Consider the following 20,510-nt stretch of genomic DNA (forward strand, 5'->3'; position numbering starts at 1 on the left):
TGTAGACCAAGACTCCAAGGAGATGAGGGGGATGGGGGATTGAGACAATAATGAATTAGGATGGCAAGCTTGTCAGTGATGTTTTCAAATTTTCACTATTGGGTTATAGAGCTTTAGAAATAAGTATTTACAATATAGAGTTACTAAACAGGAATGTATTTACTCTTGCGTAGTATAATTGTTATGGGTAGGTTAGTTTTATCTTTCTTATTTTATTGTTATCCCCCCAGGATTATCTCTATTCTCTTGTGTTTCCACAGCTTTCGGCGCATTGCTCGACACACGGTGTGCGTACTTGTTGATTTTAATGTATGTGTGTTTGCATGTGTGCACAGCAACTGGGTAGAGGACGTGGGTGTGGGATGCAGTTTGCATTCTTTCTCCTCATTCTTGTTCCTTTGAGCAGCTGCAGCCTGGATGCTTTCCTTCTCGGGGAGTAGGGGGAGGCAGAACCGCTGACCCTTTAACAAGTTGTCCCTCACAGAACAGGTGTCTCCCCCGACTCTCAGTGGAGAGGGATGGCTGGATACTTAGTGACATCAGCCACGGGCCAATGAGAAGTCAGGCTTCGGCAGCCGCGCCAATGGGCGGCCGGGGGCGGGCCGGGTTTCCTGGGAGCCGGGCTGGCCGGGCTGGTCCTGCGGCCGCCGCGGAGTCTCCGCCGCTCACGCCGCCCGCGGTGGCTCCGGCGACTCCCGGCGGCTCCGGTGGCGGCGTCGTTCCCCTGCCCGCGCGGCTCGCAGACGCACGGCTCGGGCGCCTCCCGCCGCGGCTCAGCTCCCGCCGCTCGGGCTCCCGCGGTGGCGCGGCTCATGCCCCCGGGCGCGGGGCGCGCAGGCCGGCCGGCCGCCGCTGGGAAATAGGCCCCCGGGGGCGGCGGCGGCGGGACCATGGCGCGGAGACCCGGGGCGCCGGCCGCCTACAGGGACGAGTTCTCCTTCGTCAGCCCGCTGGTGAAATACCTGCTCTTCTTCTTCAACATGCTCTTCTGGGTGAGTCTCGGGGGTCGTGGGGGCACCTGGGCTGCAGGGTGCCCCGGAGGGCGGAGTGGGCTGCCCACCGCGGAGGAGAGGGCGGCCGGGATGCCCGGTACAAGGCAAGCGTGGTGAGCGGCACTGCCTAGTTTTCTGGGCCGACGGCACTTTGGGGGAATTTATCCTGGGGAGGGACACCACAGTGGCGTGGTGTCTGGAGGTGGCGTGGGAAAGAGTGGGGTATGCAAGGAATTCAGTAAAGACATGGATATTTTCTGGGGGTCGGATGAGGGTCTGTGTCAGGCCAACAAGGTGGGTTCAAGGGAGGAGCGGGTTTTCCTGTTGGCCCAAGGCAGACCCACGGGCACGTTTATGATTGGGGGACTTTCAGTCCTGAGGGCTGGGAGGCCCCGCTGGCAAAGGGAGAAGAGAAAGGGAGGGAAAAACCCAAACCTTCCCTCCCCCTTGCCTCAGAAAGGATGGGTTAACGGGCTTCATCTCTTCCTTTTGCAGGCCTCTGGTGGCCCCCCAGAGGCTGAGAAGAATGGCCTCCAGGTGCAGATGTCGTTCCCATCCCAATACTGCCCCAAACCTTGCCTGCTCCCCTTCCTCAGGGCCAGACTCCACCCCTGGGGTCTGGTGGTCGTCAGCTTCTTTAAGTAGAACCCCCTGTGTTTGGCTGGAAGGCCAGGGGTCTTTTCAGAATCTTCTTCTTGGGGGTGGAAAAGTAAAAAAAGTCTTGGACTGGGGCTCCACATACCTAGATTCTCATCCCCACCCTGCCATTAATTGTTGACTTGACTGACCTGGGCATCTGCAGGCCTTAGTTCCTTCCTCCATGAAATCAAACCCAGTATGATCAGGGGTGGCAGAAATACGCTGTTGGAGCTGAGAATTTGGCTCAACCAGATCATAGAAAGCTAGCTCAATCCTGTTTCATGGCTAGGGAGTCCCTGGGCCCCTTGGGATTTGAGACCATAGGGAGATCCTTCCCCGCTTTCCCCTGTTTCTCTTCTGGCTCCTTCCACACCAGAGCTGCTGCTCTGGGAACCCATCAGCCCTGTCCACCTCAGCTGGAGACCTAAAGTCCAGACTTGGAGGAGGAAGGAATCTTGAGTCTAAAATATGTTTCCTAGGAGAGGGAGCAGACCAGTGCTAGAAAGATTTCACAAGGGCTATGGGGTGAAGTACAGACATAAAGTATATAAGTGCTGGCCTGTTGGGACAAATGAGAGAAATCCCGGAGGGTGGTGATGACAGCTCACTCTCTGCCATTGTACTCCTGGGAAAAATGAAATTTGGGCTCCTATAAAATTCTTAGTTTTAGAACTACAAAAAAATTTAGAAGACATCTTGTCTAGCATCTGCATTTTATCTATAAAATATAGAAAGCTGAAGCATAGAGATGTTAAATGTTTTGTCAAAAGTCCAAAGGCTGGTTAGCAGGCTTGGTCTGGTGATTTTTCTACTAAAGCACAGTGCCTCTAGGGGAAGTCCTTGGCCCAGATGGCTGCTACTCTAGCTGGGGTATTGGCAGCATTAGCAGTTAACCAGTCAACCCAAGTTCCCGTGGCCTAGGTTCTGCTTCAGCTGGAGGTTAGGGAAGAAAATCCCTCTCCACCGCTCTGCCAGGGCTGGGGGAATGTGCTAAGGGGAACTCCCCACCTACAGGCAAGTACAGTAAAGCTTCCTACATGCTCACTGAGTGTGCCAGGACAGTGACATGCCATCCTCAGAGGCAGCACTAGCATCGCAGAGACCTCAGGTTGTCATTCTGGCTTCCTCTGTCAGCCAAGACTGTCTCCTTCGGAGCCATTGGCAACTCACCCTTGTCTGTGCTCCCCAGCAACAACAGCTGGGTGCATCTGTTACACTTGTGTTCCTGGTCTTTTTTTTTTTTTTTTTTTTTTTTTTTTGCTTCCCCACCCCTCCTTTATCAGACAAAGGACTTTGGGAGGTTGTAACCAGGAGAGAGTTTGGCTCCATAGACCCATTTACCTTGGTAAGAATGTTTCACTCAAGGTCAGAGGACCTGGCTAGCCAAGCTAGCACCACCCCAAATTAGAGTAGAGCCCCTTCTTGGCCCTACTGTAGACTCATAAAAAAGTCGGAGGCTCTAGAAATAGCACACTGCAGGACAAGAGGCCCAGCTTCTTTCTGGCACCAACTTACTGTGTGACCCTAAGCCAATGTATCTGTCTTTCTGTCCTTAATCTTTCTCCTCTAAAGGATAAAAATTTTCTGCCTTAGTGAACTATTTAGAGATGAATGAATCACTTTGGGGACTGTTTTCTTTCTTCAAGACCTGGGGCTGGATCTAAGGATGAATCTCTCTGTGTCCTGGTCTCCCTGGAACGTTGTCCTTCCTAGGGAACAGTACTTTTCAGGCATTACTGAGTGTCACTTTTCCCCCAAGCCCAGAGCTGCGGAGTTGCATTCCACACAAGTACAGCTGGAGATAAAGGGCTGCTTCCCCACATCAGGGGTTATCTTTCTTGTCATCGCCTCTTCAGGGACTGGCTACTGTGCTTTCTCTTTTGCAGAATTCCACCATCCTAATCAAATTCCCCTCATCTATTCAGGAAGCACCCATGGGTGGGATGGTCAGCTCATACCCTTTGTAGGAAGAGTGCATGTTCTGGCCAGCTGCTAGGGTTGCTGTGTAGGGGTGGTGTTTGTATCTGTGCTTGGAACACATTAGGAAGGTGGCCAGCATTGCCTGGGCTCATGCTCAATGGTGGTGGCAGTGGCGGTGGCAGTGGCTACCTCTGCTACTGTTCTAGGACCCTGACTCTTGGGGCATTTGGAGTCTGACTCAGAAAGCTGCTGGCTCCTTTGGGTGTTCATGTTTCAAATCTCACTTCTCCTTTGGCCTGGGAGTTCTGATTTTCTTCCCAAAATCATGTTGCTGGGTTACAGATTGTTGGGATCCCATGGCCTAGAGTAATTAGTCCAAGATCATAGCAGTTGTATTTAAATCTTTTAGTTAGGAAGTAGCTGCCTTTCCTAACCTCCCTATGTTGGACAGCTCTGCACAGGGGTAAAACATAGGGGTGGTACATCCCTTAGCCTTGGGCATATGTTGTCAGGAATATTATCAGTGCTTCCCTCCTCCTTCCCTTCTGGTCCTATTTCCCACTCAGGGCAGGAGTTGGGTGGCTTTTGAGTCAGGCAGAGCCCAGAAGGGAAGTCAGGCAGAGCTCAGCCCCTGTATCTCAGCCCAGGCTTCTTGGGTGGCCATGCCTCAAGGCTCCCATGGCACCTTGCGTATACTTTGATAGTCACATCCCTTACCTGTGCTGCAATTGTGTGTGTATTTATCTGTCTCCTCCTCTAGACTTCGGGCTCCTGAGGGTAGGCACTGGCGTGTTCACTTCTGGATTCCCAGTACCCAGCTGTGTTTGGCAGAAACTGGGGTACTTATTGAATATTTATAGAATGGCGAGTGAGAGAGCAAACCCCACAGGCCAGAGGCATAATACCCTTCCTCCCTCCCTCATGGACACTGATTTGTCAAGATGCAGCACAACCTGGAGTCCTTGAGCATTCTTGGTGATGTGGTACCCAACTGTGTTCTCCTCTAAAATGGGTCTTGTGGCCTGGCACCTCTCTCTCTAGCCAGGTAAGAAAAAGTGGCAGCTGTTCCTTCCAGCATCTCCTCTGAGCCACACATAATTACTCTCTATAGCATCTGAACTTCTTCACTTCTGCTGCAGCGCTATGGACCTGCATTCAGATCCACCCCAGGCTGATCCAAGCTACTGGTGAGGCATCTTCCTCAAGAAATCCACTCTCCCATCCAACAGCATTGTATGGGAGTCCCTAGAGCACTCAGAATCACCCCAGACCACCTGCAGCACCATCTTGTCACCTGGCTCAGAAGCCACAAGGAAGTAACCAGGCATCAAGCCTGGCAAAAACCCCTTCTAAGTAGCCACCCAACCCTCCCATCCTCCTTCACACTTCCAAATACACTAGGAGGCAAAGCTCACCCCTCCCACTTCCCCCTTACCTTCCCCATGCACTAGGCTGGCTTCAATAACTGAAGTAGCCAGATTCTTTTTATAAAAACCACAAAAAAATGCAAAATACTGAAAATGAAGAGGAGAAGCATACCCTTTGCTATGCAGATCACATGCATGCCTTCCTAACTCTCCGAGCAGCTCTGTTTGCCTTGTACCAAGTAGAAAATCATAAACTTCAAACAGCCTTTAGAAAGAATAAAAGAAAACATAGAAAGCCTCTTAGAGTCTGGGTGTTAGGCTGTGTGTTGGACCGGTCACTCCAGGGCCGTGGGTTTGAATGTTTATATTAATATTACTGTGAGCCCTTGGGGACTTCCCTTCCTCATTCCTAACCTTAGAAGACCAAAACCAGCCATGGCCTGAGGAAGATGCCAAAGGCTTGGCCCCAGACACTGGCGAGGAAAGAGTCTTGTGGACTCCTCCACTCCAGCAGGACGGTACCATCCAATCCAGAGGGAGAGAGCTGAGAGCCAGTTTCACACGAACAGTTGCCACCTCAGAAATCCAGAAACAGCAGTGCCAGGGTGACCACAGAAGGACTAGCATGTGCAGATACTGGGCAGGGAGAGAGAGTGCCCTGCTTTGGGTCTAGCAGGCTGTGACTTCTTTGACTTCATCCAGAAATAAGGACGGAAAGGACTGAGCAACCAGAGGTGGTGGTCCCTCCCTCCCCACTTCCCTCTGAGTAGGGACAGAGTCTTATTCCCACACAGGAAACCACTCTACCCTCAGCGGTCCCCCAGCATCATCTTCAAAACAAGAGGGAAAGAGATTCTGAGGAGGAGGAGGAGGGGACTCTGAGCTGGTTCCCTTGCTTCTTGCAGACTGGACTTTGGAAGACAGACAAGATCAGGGCTTTCCCTTGGAGGCTGCTTGGGCTGGCATGCCCTGTGTGCCATGCTGTGTCTTCCCTTTTCAGGGTGCTGTTCCAGCAACTTCCCTCTGAGCTATCTGCTGGGCCCTACCACCACCCTGGCACCTCCTGGCCCTATCTTCCTTCCATTGCTTGAGCCCCACTCCATCTGGAGACTACCAGCTGCTCCCCGAGGGAACTGCAGGCAGCTGCTTCTTCCTACCTCCCATGATGGCCGAGGTGAACGAATGGGACCCTGGGGTTGCTGTGAGACCGAGACAGGAAGGCAGCCATGTGGCCGAGGTCATAAGGCTTTGGGGACATCTGGACCTAGGTTCCAGTCCCACTTCAGCTACTCAATAACTGAGTGATCTGTGTAAAGTTGCTTGAATTCTCTGAACATCAGTTCTATAAAATGGAGATACTGATACCCTCTCGGGGTTGTGGTCAGAATTAAGTAAGATAGCATATATAGCATGCTATATATGCTATCTCAAGCCTTTAGTCCAGTACCTAGCCCTTAGCACTCAACAAAAGGTAGCTACTACTATTGTCGGTGGAGATAGCTCCTAGAGGTCACTTGTTGGAGGTGGATTTGGAGAGCTAGGCTGACCACCCCTTCAGGAAGGAGGAAAGAGAGAGGCAAGCAGATGGGGATTGAGTCTAGGTAAAGACTCAGCATGGTGGCTCACGCCTATAGTCCCAGCACTTTGGGAGTCCAAGGTGGGAGGAGTTCAAGTTTAGGTAAGGGCCAGCCTTTGCTGAACCTCCTTTGATCACATTCCCACCATTAGCCAGAGGGAGATGATAACTCATGATATCTTTATATTTTCTAGTTTATGGAGAAATTTCATATATATCCAAGGATCAGAGCCCCACTGTTGTCTGTGAGAGCCTTCCCTAGGTCCACTCCTCAGGGCTTGTCATACCACCTTGGTTTTAAGGTGCAATCCAGTGGAAATGGACTCTAGGACCTAATTTGCCTGTAATTAATGACATTTGGGTTTGAGAGCCAGGAGAACAACCCTTGTTCAGGACCTCAGCGTGGGACCCTGCAACCTTTCCTCTCTTAGTGCTGATGGCCTTGAAGTAGTGTCCTAGGGGCTAGAATAATGGTTTTTTCTCACAAACATCAAATCATGGCTACCTTTGCCCAATTTGTAAGAAAAAAGTTAAGATAATGAAGAGAATTTTCTCCATCTTCTGTTTTCTCCCATGAACACTAGTACCTGCAGCTGCTAATCTGCCAGCAAGTGCTAGCAAAAGGCAAAGGGAAGAGGACCATGAACAAATTAATATTATGGAAAACTAGGAAACAATTTATTTAGAGTATTGCTTGTATTGTTTTATGAGACTCCGGGACATATGTTTAACAGCCACAGTTCTGTTAGTAAAATTGTTTCTTATTTCTATGATAGAAATTAATATGTTGTGCTTCCTCACATGATATACTGAGAAGGATATAATAGTATCTTTGTAATATTTCTGTCAAAAATGTGTAATCTAAACCTAATGATAAGGAAACAACTAGATAAATCCAAATTGAAGGACATTGTGCAAAACAATTGGCTGGGACTTACCATAAATGTCAGTGTCCAAAAAAGTATCTAATTGGAACCCTCATACATTGCTAGTGGGAAAGTAAAATGGTGCAGCCACTGTGGGAAACAGTTTGGCAGCTCCTTAAAAAATTAAACATGGAATTATCATATGACCCAGCAATTCTACTCCTGGGTAAATGGAAAACAGGTATTCAAACAAAAACTTGTACACAGATGTTGATAGCAGCACTATTGACAATAGCCAAAAGATGGAAACAATTCAAATGTCCATCAGTGAATGAATGGATAAACCAATTGTGTTATGGTCACACAATGGAATATTATTCAGCCATAAAAAGAAATGAAGTTGTGACACATGTTACAATGTGGATGAACCTTGAAAACATTATGCTAAGCCAGACACAAAGGGCCACATATTGTTTGATTCCATTTATAGGAAATGTCCAGAATAGGCAAATTCATAGAGACAGAAGGCAGATTTGTGGTCACCAGGGGCTGGGGGAAGTGAATGGGTGGAGGAAATGGGGAGTGACTGTTTAATGGGGACAGAATTTCCATTTGGGGTGATGAAAAGCTCTGGAACCAGAGCATAGTCGCACAGCAATTTGAATGTACTGAAGGCTACTTAACTATATACTTTAAAATGGTAAAATTTAAAAATACCACATTTAAAATGGTAAATTTTGTGTTATATGTATTTTACCACAGATCTTAAAATCAGTGTCTTGAAAGACCAAAAACAAAGGAAGAAAATTAAAGAGAAAAGAACAAAAGCCAAGAGAGTGTTCCAGGCTAAAGGAGATTTAATCACTAAACACATGATCCTTGATTGGATCCTGAATCAGAAAAATAAATAAATAAATAAAACAGTTACAAAGGACATTATGGGGATAATTGGAGAAAGTTAGGGACTATAAATTAGGTAACAGTAATAGTATATTAAAGTTTTAAAAAAAGAATTTAATAAGTCAGAATCTGTGGTCTACACCAGCAGGGCACTGTCATTTGAACAATTTAAAGATACACTGCTTAAATTTTGGTATGGTTGAGGGGAAATCACCCTGATTAAACTTTGTAAAACGGTATGCAAGTGAACTCCAGTTTAAGAAAATCTGATATTTAAAAATGTAGATTTAAGGCTGGGTGCAGTGGCTCATGCCTGTAATGCTAGCACTCTAGAAGGCTGAGGCTGGAGGATCGCTTGAGGCTGGGAGTTCCAGACCTGCCTGAGCAAGAACAAGATCCCTGTCTCTACCAAAAATAGAAAAATTATCCAGGCATGGTGGTGCATGCCTGTGGTCCCAGCTACTTGGGAGGCTGAGGCAAGAGGGTCATTAGAGCCCAGGAGTTTGAGGTTGCAGTGAGCTCACTGTACTCTAGCCTGGGCATCAAAGTGAGACCCTGTCTCCAAAAAAAAAAAAAAAAAAAGAAAGAAAAGAAAAAAAAGTAGATTTACAAAACTAACAAATTGGGTGGGGTTTTTAAAAAAATAGCCTTTATTTTTTAGAGCAGTTTTAACTTCACAGAAAAATAAAAAAGATAGTACAGAGATGGACATGTTTCAAAAAACTAAAAATAGGCCAGACACAGTAGCTCAGTCCTGTAACCCTAGCACTTTGAGAGGCCAAGGCAGGAGGATCACTTGAGGCCAAGAGTTCAAAACCGCCCTGAGCAACAAAGACACCGTGCCCAGCATATTTCCTTAGTTTTTACTTAATGTTCTTCTGTTGAAGAATCCCATCCAGGATACTACATTACATTTAGTTGTCATGTCTCCTTAGGTTCCCGTTGGCTGTGACACTTTCTCAGACTTTCCTTGTTTTTGATGGCGTTGACAGTTTTGAGGAGTGCTGGGCAGGAATTTTGTATAATGTCCCTTTACTGAAACTTGCCTGATGTTTTTTTTCATGGTTATACTGGAGGTATAAGTTTTTGGGAGGAAGACCACAGAGGTAACGTGCCATTTTCATTGCATCTTATCACATCATACCAATGATTCGTCAGTATCATCATTGTTGATATTGACTTTGATCACCTGGCTTGAGGTAGCGTTTGTCAGGTTTCTCCATGGTATAGTTAGTCTTCCCCTTCCTCCACCCCTCCCTTTTCCATACTGTGCTCCTTGGAAGAAAGTCACTATTGTGCAGTCTACACTTTAGGAGTAAGGAGTTATGCTGTATCTCATTGAGGGTGGAATATCTACGTAAATCATCTAGAATTCTACTCTGTGGAAGATTTGTCTTTTTTCCCCCATTTATTTATTCAATAAGTCATTTATTTATATCAGCATGGACTCACATATATGTATTTTATACTTTGGGTAATAATTCAATACTTCTCTATTTATATTGATCCTCAAATTGTTCCACTGGCCTTGGCCAATTGGGAGCTTTTTCAATTGGCTCCTGTGTCTGTTTGGCATACTCACATTGATGTGGGTATTGAGGTGGGGGTTTTGTTTTTGTTTGTTTTGGGGCATTTCCTTAATTTCTGGCACTACAAGATGCTTCAGGTTCATCTTATATATTTCCTGCCCCAGTCCTAGAATCAGCCATTTTCTCCAAGGAGCCCAGGGGATAGCTATTTTTATTACGGGGTGATTACTCTCCTTACATGAGGATAAAAGTATTGGTGTGTGCAAATTATTTTATATAATTTGATTGACAACTTATCAGGAACATACATTTTGCTAAAAGCTAGACTCAGCCATTTTAAAAATTGTGTCTAGCTTTTAAAAGTTTCCAGCCAGGCTTCATTCTAGCCAGAATGTGAAAAGCCATCCTAAGAAAAGAAGTATCTTTATCTCCATCCTCATTGTGAAAGGAGGTCATTGGTGATATTGTGGGGTTATAAGGATTTTGCAGCAAAAACTGATATAGTAGAAAGAGTACCAGAATGAGATCGAAAAATTGGATTTGGTCCAGATATTGCCACTGCACCCATATGCATGTGGTCAATTATCACTTCCAGTCTTTCAGCCTCATCTGTAGAGAAGTGAGTGGCCAAACCCATTTTTAAAATTCTATTAACCTCTAAAATGTGATGCTGGCTGGGCATGGTGGCTCACACCTCTAATCCTAGCACTTTGGGAGGCTGAAGAGGGAGGATAGCTTGAGCCCAGGAGTTCAAGACCAGCCTGAGTAACATAGCAAGACCCTGTCTCTACAAAAAATAGAAAAATTAGCTGGACATGGTGGCTCACACCTGTTGTCCCTGCTACTTGGGAGGCTGAGGCAGGAGGATTGCTTGAGGCGAGGAGTTTGAGACCAGCCTTACCAACATAGTGAGACCCCATCTCTACAAAAAATAGAAAAAGGTATAGTGGTGCCAGGTATAGTGGTGCACACCTGTAGTCCCAGCTACTCAGGAGGCTCCCTTGAGTAGTTTGCTTGAGCCCGAGAGTTTGAGGCTACAGTAATCAACCACCACACACCACATACCACCACCACACACAATGTGTGTATAATCACACCACTGTGCTGCAGGCTAGACAACAGAGCGAGAACTTGTCTCCAAATAAATAAATAAATAAAATAAAATGTGATGCTATTAACAGCAGCATCACTAACTTTGGAAAGGCAGTAGCCTTGAGGAATCCAGGATGGGAAGTGGGAGCAGGAATGGCAGTATGCAAGGTCCAGCTGTGAAGTGCAGAATTTGAGAGCTCAGGGGATAGGCATCATTAATGATCATATTAAATATTAAAAATAATATTAAAGTCTTAGTCTTGATTTTAATGTAGCCTGCATCTGCTGCTCTAGCTCCCTGGCTGACTGTGCTTTAGACTTATAGGTTTTCAGATTTGGCTGCACATTGGAATCACCTGGAACGCATTCAGAACTACTGTTGTCTGCATCCCAGTGCCAAAGATTCTGATCCACTTGATTTCGGGTACAGCCTAGGCATTAAGAGTTTTTTAAGTCACTCGCCCCACTCCCAAACCCCCAGGTGATTCTAATGGCAGCCAAGGTTGAGAACCACTGTTTTCAGCTATAAATGCTATTGTCCGTCCACCATATAACACATAGTTTATAGGTCCTCAGGGTCCCTTGTACACAACAGCTGATGAATTGGATTTGGACAGTGTGTCAGTTTCCTATTGGTGCTGTAACAAATTACCACAAACTTACTGGCTTAAAACAACACAGATTTATTTTCTTATATTTCTGAAGGTCAGAAGTCCAAAACAGGTCTCTTGGGTAAAAATCCAGGTCTCAGCAGTGCCGCATTCCTTCCAAAACCTCTAGCGACGAATCATCTCCTTGCCTGCCCCAGCTTTTAGAGGCTGCCAGGATTCTTTGATTCGTGGCACCACATCATTCCAGCCTCTACTTCCATTGTCATATCTCCTCTGACTCTGACCCTTTTGCCTCCTTCTCATAAGGTCTTTTGGGTCCTCAGGGATAATCTCCCCATCTCAAAATCCTTAATCACATTTGCAAAGTCCCTTTGGCCATGTAAGGTAACATATTCACAGGTTCCAGGAATTAGGACATACACATCTTTGGGGGGACATTATTCTACCTACCACAGATAGAGACAGAGCAATTGCTGTAATTACAGCATAAATAGGATTGAGCTACCCTGTGATATGCAGCATCTCTTTACTTTGCCTTTCTTGTTTTAGCTGCATTAGGATTTGGTCAGAGACCAACTTTGTGGAAAGTTACACACCCTAGTGAAAAGTTAACATGAGTAAACAGTGAGGAGCCTGGGAGCAACAGAAATAAAGACCAGACACATCATTTTAAATGGGTCAGTAAAATGATATTCAGAACTGTAATTGGCACTGGTGAGTTTTAAGGGGCAGAGATGCTCACTCACTCTGGCAGAGGGCTGGCCTGCAGGCCTGGGGGATGACTGGCATCTCTGCTCTGTGGTTTCCCTGCCTCCCCCATGTTCCCTGGGCCTGGTCGTGCTGTGGGACCAGAAGCCAGCTGGCACCTCCAGCCCCACAGACAGCTCTGCTAGCAGCTCCCTTTCTCCTGGACAGAGTTTGAGGGGTGGTGGATAATGCATTGGGCCCTGAGTTAGAGGCAGGGTCAAAAGATGGGGGCTGAAGAGAGGGGGAGGAGGGTCCTGAAAGATGTGGTTTTAGATGAGGGTTTGCCATTTACTGCTGAATGCACCTGCCTATCTGGCAGGGGACCTTCATAAAGGAAGCCTACAAGGAAAAATGTCATTCTCCTGAGGCACTAGTCTGACCCTATTGCTGTTCTAGAGGCTCAGCTCCCTTCTCCCACCAAAGCCCCAAAGTGGCTCTTTCCAGCTGGCTTCTCCTCTTGCAGGACGGTGGAGTCTAGCCAGCCACTTCCTTCCCCACTGAGTTGGTCAAGTCCCTGCTGCTGAGAACTCTCTCCTGCCAGAGCTTGGCCCCATCTATTGCCATGGCAACAGCCAGCTGCTGCTTAGCACCAGCCTGGAGGCTGGGCACAAAGAAAGGATAGCCAAGGGAGGCACACACTGGGCTGTCCTCACTCCTGGAGGTCTGGTGGGTACAGAAGGCTTCTTTGGGGACTCCTGGTAGTCTCTGATGGGTTTGTTCTCTCAGGGAGAAGCCACAAAATTTGAAAGATCTAAACTCCTCTTATTACTCCACACTGGAATCAGAGTTTATAAAGATAAAGGTTCCTTTGCCACAGCAGCTCCAGTACTTAGCCACACTCTTCCACATTGGAGTGCACTTTCTTCTTGTACTTGACACCATCTTGACCTCCAAGAAGGTTAAAGAGCTGGGAGTGTGCATCATCCTGGGCCTGCTCTAGCTGTGAGAGCTGCCCTTTGATGTAGATGGATTAGAATTCAAAACTTCACTATTTCTCTGTGACCCTGGGCAAGTTAACTATTGGGAATGATAGATAATATGTATTGTCAGCCATTGTGTTAAATGTTTTCCATGCATTATATTATTTGATTCTCACAGTAATCTTGTTAGATGTAGTTATTTGTTTGTTCTTTTTTTTTTTTTTTTTTTTTTGAGACAGAGTCTCGCTTTGTTGCCCAGGCTAGAGTGAGTGCCGTGGCATCAGCCTAGCTCACAGCAACCTCAAACTCCTGGGCTTAAGTGATCCTACTGCCTCAGCCTCCCAGGTAGCTGGGACTACAGGCATGCGCCACCATGCCCGGCTAATTTTTTCTATATATATATTTTAGTTGGCCAGATAATTTCTTTCTATTTATAGTAGAGACGGCGTCTCGCTCTTGCTCAGGCTGGTCTCGAACTCCTGACCTTGAGCGATCCACCCGCCTCGGCCTCCCAGAGTGCTAGGATTACAGGCGTGAGCCACCACGCCCGGCCTTGTTTGTTCTTAATTCCCATCTTCAGATAGAGAAACTGAGGCTCAGAAATTTGCCATACATGAGCCCAAGTTTGACTCACTCTGAAACCCATGTTCTTAATTACTGTTCCGTACTAACCTTGTATTGACTTAATTTCCTCATCTGTAAGATTGGGAAAATATCCACCTTCCAAGATAATCGTGTTGTGAAGATTGAATGAAATGATTTTGGTAAAAATATCTTATGGAGCTAAAGCACTGTCAGACACTATCAGCAATATACCTGGAGAGGAGAAAGATGCTCACCCCTGGGTCCTGGGGAAGTCATCTCTCTCCTACTCTCCTGGAAGGTTACTCAGTGCATTCAGGGCTCTCTGCTTTCCAAAATCTCAGGGCCTGGCTCGTTCCCTGTCTCTACAGGTGATTTCCATGGTGTTGGTGGCTGTGGGAGTGTACGCGCGGCTGATGAAGCATGCAGGTGAGCATAGGTCTCCCGCCACCTCCCCAGGACTCTGGCCATGCCCTTTCTCCTCTGCCTCCTTCAGCCCTGGCCCTTTTGCATGCCTTCCTGCGTAAGCTTTGGTGCTTAAGAAGGTAGCCTCCTTGTAGCCAAATCTTTTGGCTTTGTTTGTTTTTTTGTTTGTTTTGAGACAGAGTCTCACTGTATTGCCCGGGCTAGAGTGCTGTGGCGTCAGCTTAGCTCACAGCAACCTCAAACTCCTGGGCTCCAGCAATCCTCCTGCCTCAGCCTCCCGAGTAGCTGGGACTACAGGCATGTGCCACCATGCCCGGCTAATTTTTCCTGTATTTTTCTATATTTTTAGTTGTCCATATAATTTCTTTCTATTTTTAGTAGAGACGGGGTCTCACTCTTGCTCAGGCTGGTCTCGAACTCCTGAGCTCAAAAAATCTACCCACCTCGGCCTCCCAGAGTGCTAGGGTTACAGGCGTGAGCCACCTCGCCTGGCCTAGCCAAATCTTAACGGTCTACTTAGGTGTCAGACCACCCATGCCAGTCCACCTGGATTTCCCTGATCCCCCATGAGTCTTCCATTTTAGGTTTAGGAAGTATCTGAGAAAGAAGGGAGGCCTCTGGAAGCAGAGAGCAATCAAGGGCTTTAGCCCCTCCCTAGCTCTGTCCTGGAGAAACTCAACCTCTGTTCCTATTACACTGCACAGTCTCTAGGAAACAGAGTCCGCAAAGCTGGTGAGCCTAATGCCATTCTAATTCTTTTCTGGAGCGAAAGTGGCCCCTCCTCTCTTAAGCCCAGGAATAAAGGCTCTTATATCGTTAGTTCCTCAAATTAAATGCTACAACCCTATCTGGGCCCTTTTTCTCCCCCTGGGAGGTGGGTACTGCCTCCCCATACCCTTCACCTTACCATACTGGAGATTCCCCCACCAAGGGAAGGAGAACGGTTTGGGGGCATCCTCCCACCCCATCCCCAGTGGGCACCAGGCTCAGACTTCAGGACAGCTCCTCCCCCAGAAGCAGCCTTGGCCTGCCTGGCGGTGGATCCTGCCATCCTGCTGATCGTGGTGGGTGTCCTCATGTTCCTGCTCACCTTCTGTGGCTATATTGGATCCCTCCGTGAGAACATCTGCCTCCTGCAGACGGTGAGTGGTCAGGGGCCCCACCAGAAAGACCTCCTGATGTCATTCCTACAACCTGTCCCACCCTTTCCCAAGGCCTATGCCGTCCACTTCCTTACTATAGAGCTTAGCCCCAGGTAACAATGTCCCAGAGGCAGCTGCCTCTCCCATGTGGGGGGCATCTGGGAGAAGTACCCAGTGACTGCCCCGCAATCCCCATGGCCCAGGGAGGGGGTGCTGCCCAGAGTGGTAACAGGCGTCTCCTCTTCCTGCCTGCTCCCCACAGTTCTCCCTCTGCCTCACCGTCGTGTTTCTGCTACAGCTGGCTGCTGGGATCGTGGGCTTCGTCTTCTCAGACAAGGTAACACTGGGAGCCAAGAGGCCTCCTCAGGTGTGACCCAGACAGAGAAAGGGAAAGTTCCTGCCTGTGTTTAGCCTGGTTAATTAACCACAGCAACCCCTCCCTTGAGAAACACCAGCCTGTGAAAAGTTCTCCTTAGGAATGAATGAATGGCCTTTAAGGTCGCCACATTTGAAGAGAATTTCAAGGTTGTACCGTGTTTTCCTTTGACAGTCCGAGGGGCCAACAGGGAAGTAAATTCTATGAACACCAAGTTAAAATAATTTGTAAACTTTAATAGCAAATGACTAAGTAAAACTCAGTGATCAAGTGGGACACAGACAACATAAGGAGCCTCTTATTTCTTTTAAAAATTGTTTATTGATATAAACATGGGGATGGAAGGGAGAAAAGAAAACAAGATTTTGAACAGCGCTTACCATATCTGGAAGTGGTCTGCCATTTGGTGACTGTCTTTTTCATTAAGAACCAGAATTCCTTTCCCAAATGGCAAATGATTGCTGGGGGCAGAATATAGGACTACGGGAGGAAACTTTGAGAAATTTAGTGGAGCAGGAAGAAAGAGACCATGGTAGAAAATTATGAAATTGAGAGCCATTGAGTTAATTCAGAATTTCCTAGTCCTTCTGGCTTAGTAAGATCCTGAAAGGATACAGATGTGTTTTGAGTCTAAAGAGATGCAATTCTCTAATGTCCACTAGAGGTCAGTGCCTCAGCTCAGTAAACCTCATCTGCAAATTAAAAAAAAAAAAAAAAATTAGTTTCTCTACTTCACATCAATCTACAAGTATTTTGTAATAGCCCTGGGGGTAGATAAACATTGGATTATCTTGAAATGTGGCTTTGAGAATCTCTGACAGCAGGTCCAGCATTTCTTTTGCTCACTGGTACCTGAGGGCCCAGGGACAGATGGGCTTTGGAACTGGCTATCTTCCATTGTTAGGACTCAGTTCGGATTTCAAGTTTGACTCAGATGAAGAAGGATGATCCTGTCTACTGTTATTTCTGCAGGAAGGAGCAAGTTAGGGATTAGTCCTAGGTCCTGATTCCCCACCCATGTCTCTGGCAGGCTCGGGGGAAAGTGAGTGAGATCATCAACAATGCCATTGTGCACTACCGGGATGATTTGGATCTGCAGAACCTCATTGATTTTGGCCAGAAGGAGGTATGGCCTAAGAGTGGTGGGGTCAGCTAGTGGTCTGGGGGGCTGTGGGTAAAAATGAACATCATCCCAAGAGATACCTCACCCTCTAGGCCTGTGGGCCTCTTCATTACCTGCCAGGTAATGGATTCTGGGAAGGGGTTTGGCAAAAAAACATACATAGCAGAGTGCTTTAAAAGTACTTTTAAGGACACAGAACAGTATATATAGTAATCTACCACTTGTGTAAAAAAAAAAAAGAGGGAGAAAAGAATACATGTTCATATTTGCAAAAGGAATCTGGAAGGATATATAAGAAATTATTATTATGGGTGGTTACCTATAGGAGAATGGGGAACTGGACAGACTTTTTAATATTACCTACTCAAAAGTTAAAATTTTTAAATTGTTTGAAAATTTACATAACATAAAATTTACCATTTTAAAGTGTAGAGACCTGTGGCATTAAGTACATTCACATTGTTGTGCAACCATCACCACCATCCATCTCCAAAACTCTCATCTTCCCAGACTGAAACTCTGAACTCATTAGACACTAACTCCCTATTTTCCTCTCTCCCTGGTGACCACCATTCTGCCTTCTGTCTCTGTGAATTTGACTACTGTAACCACCTCATATGAGTGGTTTATTTCACCTAGCAAGTCTTCAAGTTTCATTTATGTTGTAGCATATATCAGAATTTCCTTCCTTTTTAAGGTTGAATAATATAGTTCATCGTATGTATATACCACATTTTGTTTATCCATTCATCCATCGATGAACACATAGGTTGCTTCTACCTTTTGGCTATTGTGAATGATACTGCTATGAATCAAAAGTTAACTTTTAAACAAAAGTGCTTTTGAGATCAATGCTGAGTTCCCCTTCCCCTGGTACAACAGACACTTGACTTTGAGATCCAGTTTGCTTTCATGGAGTAATTATAGACTCACAATGTTGAAAATTCCCCTGCTGGGTTTTCTCTATCTTTTTTTTTTTTTTTTTTTTTTTTTTTTTTTGAGACAGAGTTTCACTTTGTTGCCCGGGCTAGAGTGAGTGCCATGGCGTCAGCCTAGCTCATAGCAACCTCAAACTCCTGGGCTCAAGCGATCCTACTGCCTCAGCCTCCCGAGTAGCTAGGACTACAGGCATGCGCCACCATGCCCGGCTAATTTTTTTTCTATATATATTTTAGTTGTCCATATAATTTCTTTCTATTTTTAGTAGAGACGGGGTCTCACTCTTGCTCAGGCTGGTATCGAACTCCTGACCTTGAGCGATCCACCCGCCTCGGCCTCCCAGAGTGCTAGGATTACAGGCGTGAGCCACCGCGCCCGGCCGGTTTTCTCTATCTTAAGACAAAGTTTTTCAGCACTGATACTTTAATTATTTCAACCAGCATTTTTGAACACCTCCTTTTGCCAGACTCTATGCTGTGCAGGACTACAAAGCTCAGAAACTTCTCTGAAGAAGCTTATAGTTGAATGTGTAAAACAAAATACATACACAGCTGTAATACCAACAAGCACATACATAAAGTGATAGAAATTAAGAAGAGAAAATTTCTTGAGGTGAAAGCAAGTAGGAAGCTTGAGCTCAAGGTTCAAGGTTGTGTTTAAACACAACCTGAAGTTACAAGGAGAAGCTTGCCATAGACTTGTGGCCACTCTGAGAATTCCCCTGGTCACCTCACTGTGTGGGGTAGGTGATTCTTAACTTCTGGTGGGTTTTGTTGTAGTTCAGCTGCTGTGGAGGGATTTCCTACAGGGACTGGTCCCAGAACATGTACTTCAACTGCTCGGAAGACAACCCCAGCCGTGAGCGCTGCTCTGTGCCTTACTCCTGTTGCTTGCCTGTCCCTGACCAGGTGAGCAAACATCCCACCTCATCTCCCCCTGGGCAGTGATCTGAGTTACTTTCCAATTAGGGCAGCTGATATTGGGGATCCCCATTCCCTAACTTTACCAACCAATTTTTCAGGATAGCTGTCAGGTGTTTTTCTTCACCCCAGTCTTATGGTTCTGTTAACCTTTCACTCCTGCAGCCCACATGGGAGTTCAGAAGGGGCAGATCTAAAGCAAAGAGACCTGGATCCAGACCTGTCAGAGGAAGGGAAGTTTGCATTTAGTGATTTCCAGCCCAGCATCTTTCACATATATTCTCTAAAAATTTAGGAGTTTAGAAAGGGTGGGAAGCCCATCAGCTAGGGCCCCAGACAAAAAGTTATTGGAATGGGAGTCCCACCTGGCTTTTCAACTCTCTCCGCAGGCAGTGATCAACACTATGTGTGGCCAAGGTATGCAGGAGGTGGACTACTTGGAAGCTAGCAAAGTCATCTACACCAATGGCTGTATTGACAAGTTGGTCAACTGGATACACAGCAACCTATTCTTACTTGGTGGTGTGGCACTAGGCCTGGCCATCCCCCAGGTAACTTACCCTGCGAGACTTGTGGGTCCCATAAACTTGCAAAGACTCCTTTGTTTTGGGGAGGGCAACTGGGGATCAGCTAGGGTGTCAAGAACTGACATTGCTGAGGGGTAGCGGAAGGGATAGTACTGACCGCACTAGGAAGACTGAGTCAGGAAAAACAAGGGCATCACTCATTGCTGAGGGCTCAATTCCTGCTTGCCTCTCCCAGCTGGTGGGAATCCTGCTATCCCAGATCCTCGTGAATCAGATCAAAGATCAGATCAAGCTACAGCTATACAACCAGCAGCACCAGGCTGACCCATGGTATTGAGAATCCATCCTGTACATCCTCACCATGGCAACAGACAAGCCTCATTGACCAACAGCAGCGGGTGCTGAGAACAGCACCAAGTGGAGCTTTGGATTCCAGCCCCCCAGTGACAGCCCAGTGGGAAGAAACAAACTCCAGATGGGCAGAAGGCAGGGTGCACAGGTGGCTCCTGAAGTCACAGAAGGATATGTCTCCTCTTCCCCATCCTAGCCCTCAGCATTGTTTGAGTGTTATACCGTTAAGCATTTTGGGTTTATGTTGTAATCCTTGTTTGGGCAGAGGTGTTTGGGCAATAGCAATTGCAGAGTTGTGGGGGTACTGCTGCTACTTTTGCACCGAGGCACCACAACTAGCAGCTCTGTTAGGGCTGCGACTGAGCTTGGTGGACGTAGTTAGATTCTAACTGTTGCCAGCAAGACCTGGAGAGTAGACACCAGCAGCCCTGCCTGGAGTCCGGTTGGTATGACACCAGCTCCAGAAAGGAAGGGAGTGGAGCAGGCAGTGAGGAGTGAGCTTGAGGGTCGGCTGGGGACAGCTGTATGTGTTAGGTAGGAGTGAAAGGGGATATGTTTACCAAATGCCTGCCCTGCCATCCTCCCAGGTAGTCAGAGTGAGCTACATCCTGCCCCTCCTTCATTTCCATGGAAACATGGCAGCAAGGGCAACGGGTACAACAGCAGCCAAATCCATCCCCACCCCACCCCCTTCGAAAGAAGTTTGGAACCATAGTCCCTACACTCTACAGACACAAGAGGGACTGAGCCATACATGCCCTTGAATTCCTCCCTGTCTGGCCCTCCCTCTCCAGCAAGTGGGGTTTTCTTTAACTTGGCAGTGTGCAGAGGAGTGGTAACACCCACCCAGTACTCACCCCCCGCCCCGCCCCGGTCCCCGCCACCTCTGCGCCGGAGCTCAGTATTGCTACAGCGTAAGAAGCAGGAATCTTGCTGGGGTTGGGGGAGCCAGAAGTGGCAATAAA

General features: G+C 47.0%; 1 protein-coding gene across 2 annotated transcripts; it reads left to right on the forward strand.

Moving 5' to 3' along the window:
* Nucleotides 1-766: 766 nt before the first annotated feature.
* TSPAN33 (tetraspanin 33) lies at nucleotides 767-20,510 on the forward strand. 2 transcript variants are annotated; one of them, XM_069461867.1, is made up of 8 exons: nucleotides 767-992; nucleotides 14,113-14,170; nucleotides 15,182-15,309; nucleotides 15,572-15,646; nucleotides 16,716-16,811; nucleotides 18,527-18,655; nucleotides 19,057-19,218; nucleotides 19,430-20,510. In XM_069461867.1, exons 1-8 carry the CDS (start codon nucleotides 891-893, stop codon nucleotides 19,529-19,531), a joined length of 852 nt encoding a protein of 283 aa, XP_069317968.1. In that variant the 5' UTR covers nucleotides 767-890; the 3' UTR covers nucleotides 19,532-20,510. The 2 variants fall into 2 exon arrangements, with proteins under 2 accessions (XP_069317968.1, XP_069317969.1); XM_069461868.1 differs by having other exon boundaries at nucleotides 15,185-15,309.

Source organism: Eulemur rufifrons, chromosome 29 (assembly GCF_041146395.1).
Source record: "Eulemur rufifrons isolate Redbay chromosome 29, OSU_ERuf_1, whole genome shotgun sequence".
Taxonomy (NCBI): Eukaryota; Metazoa; Chordata; class Mammalia; order Primates; family Lemuridae; genus Eulemur; species Eulemur rufifrons.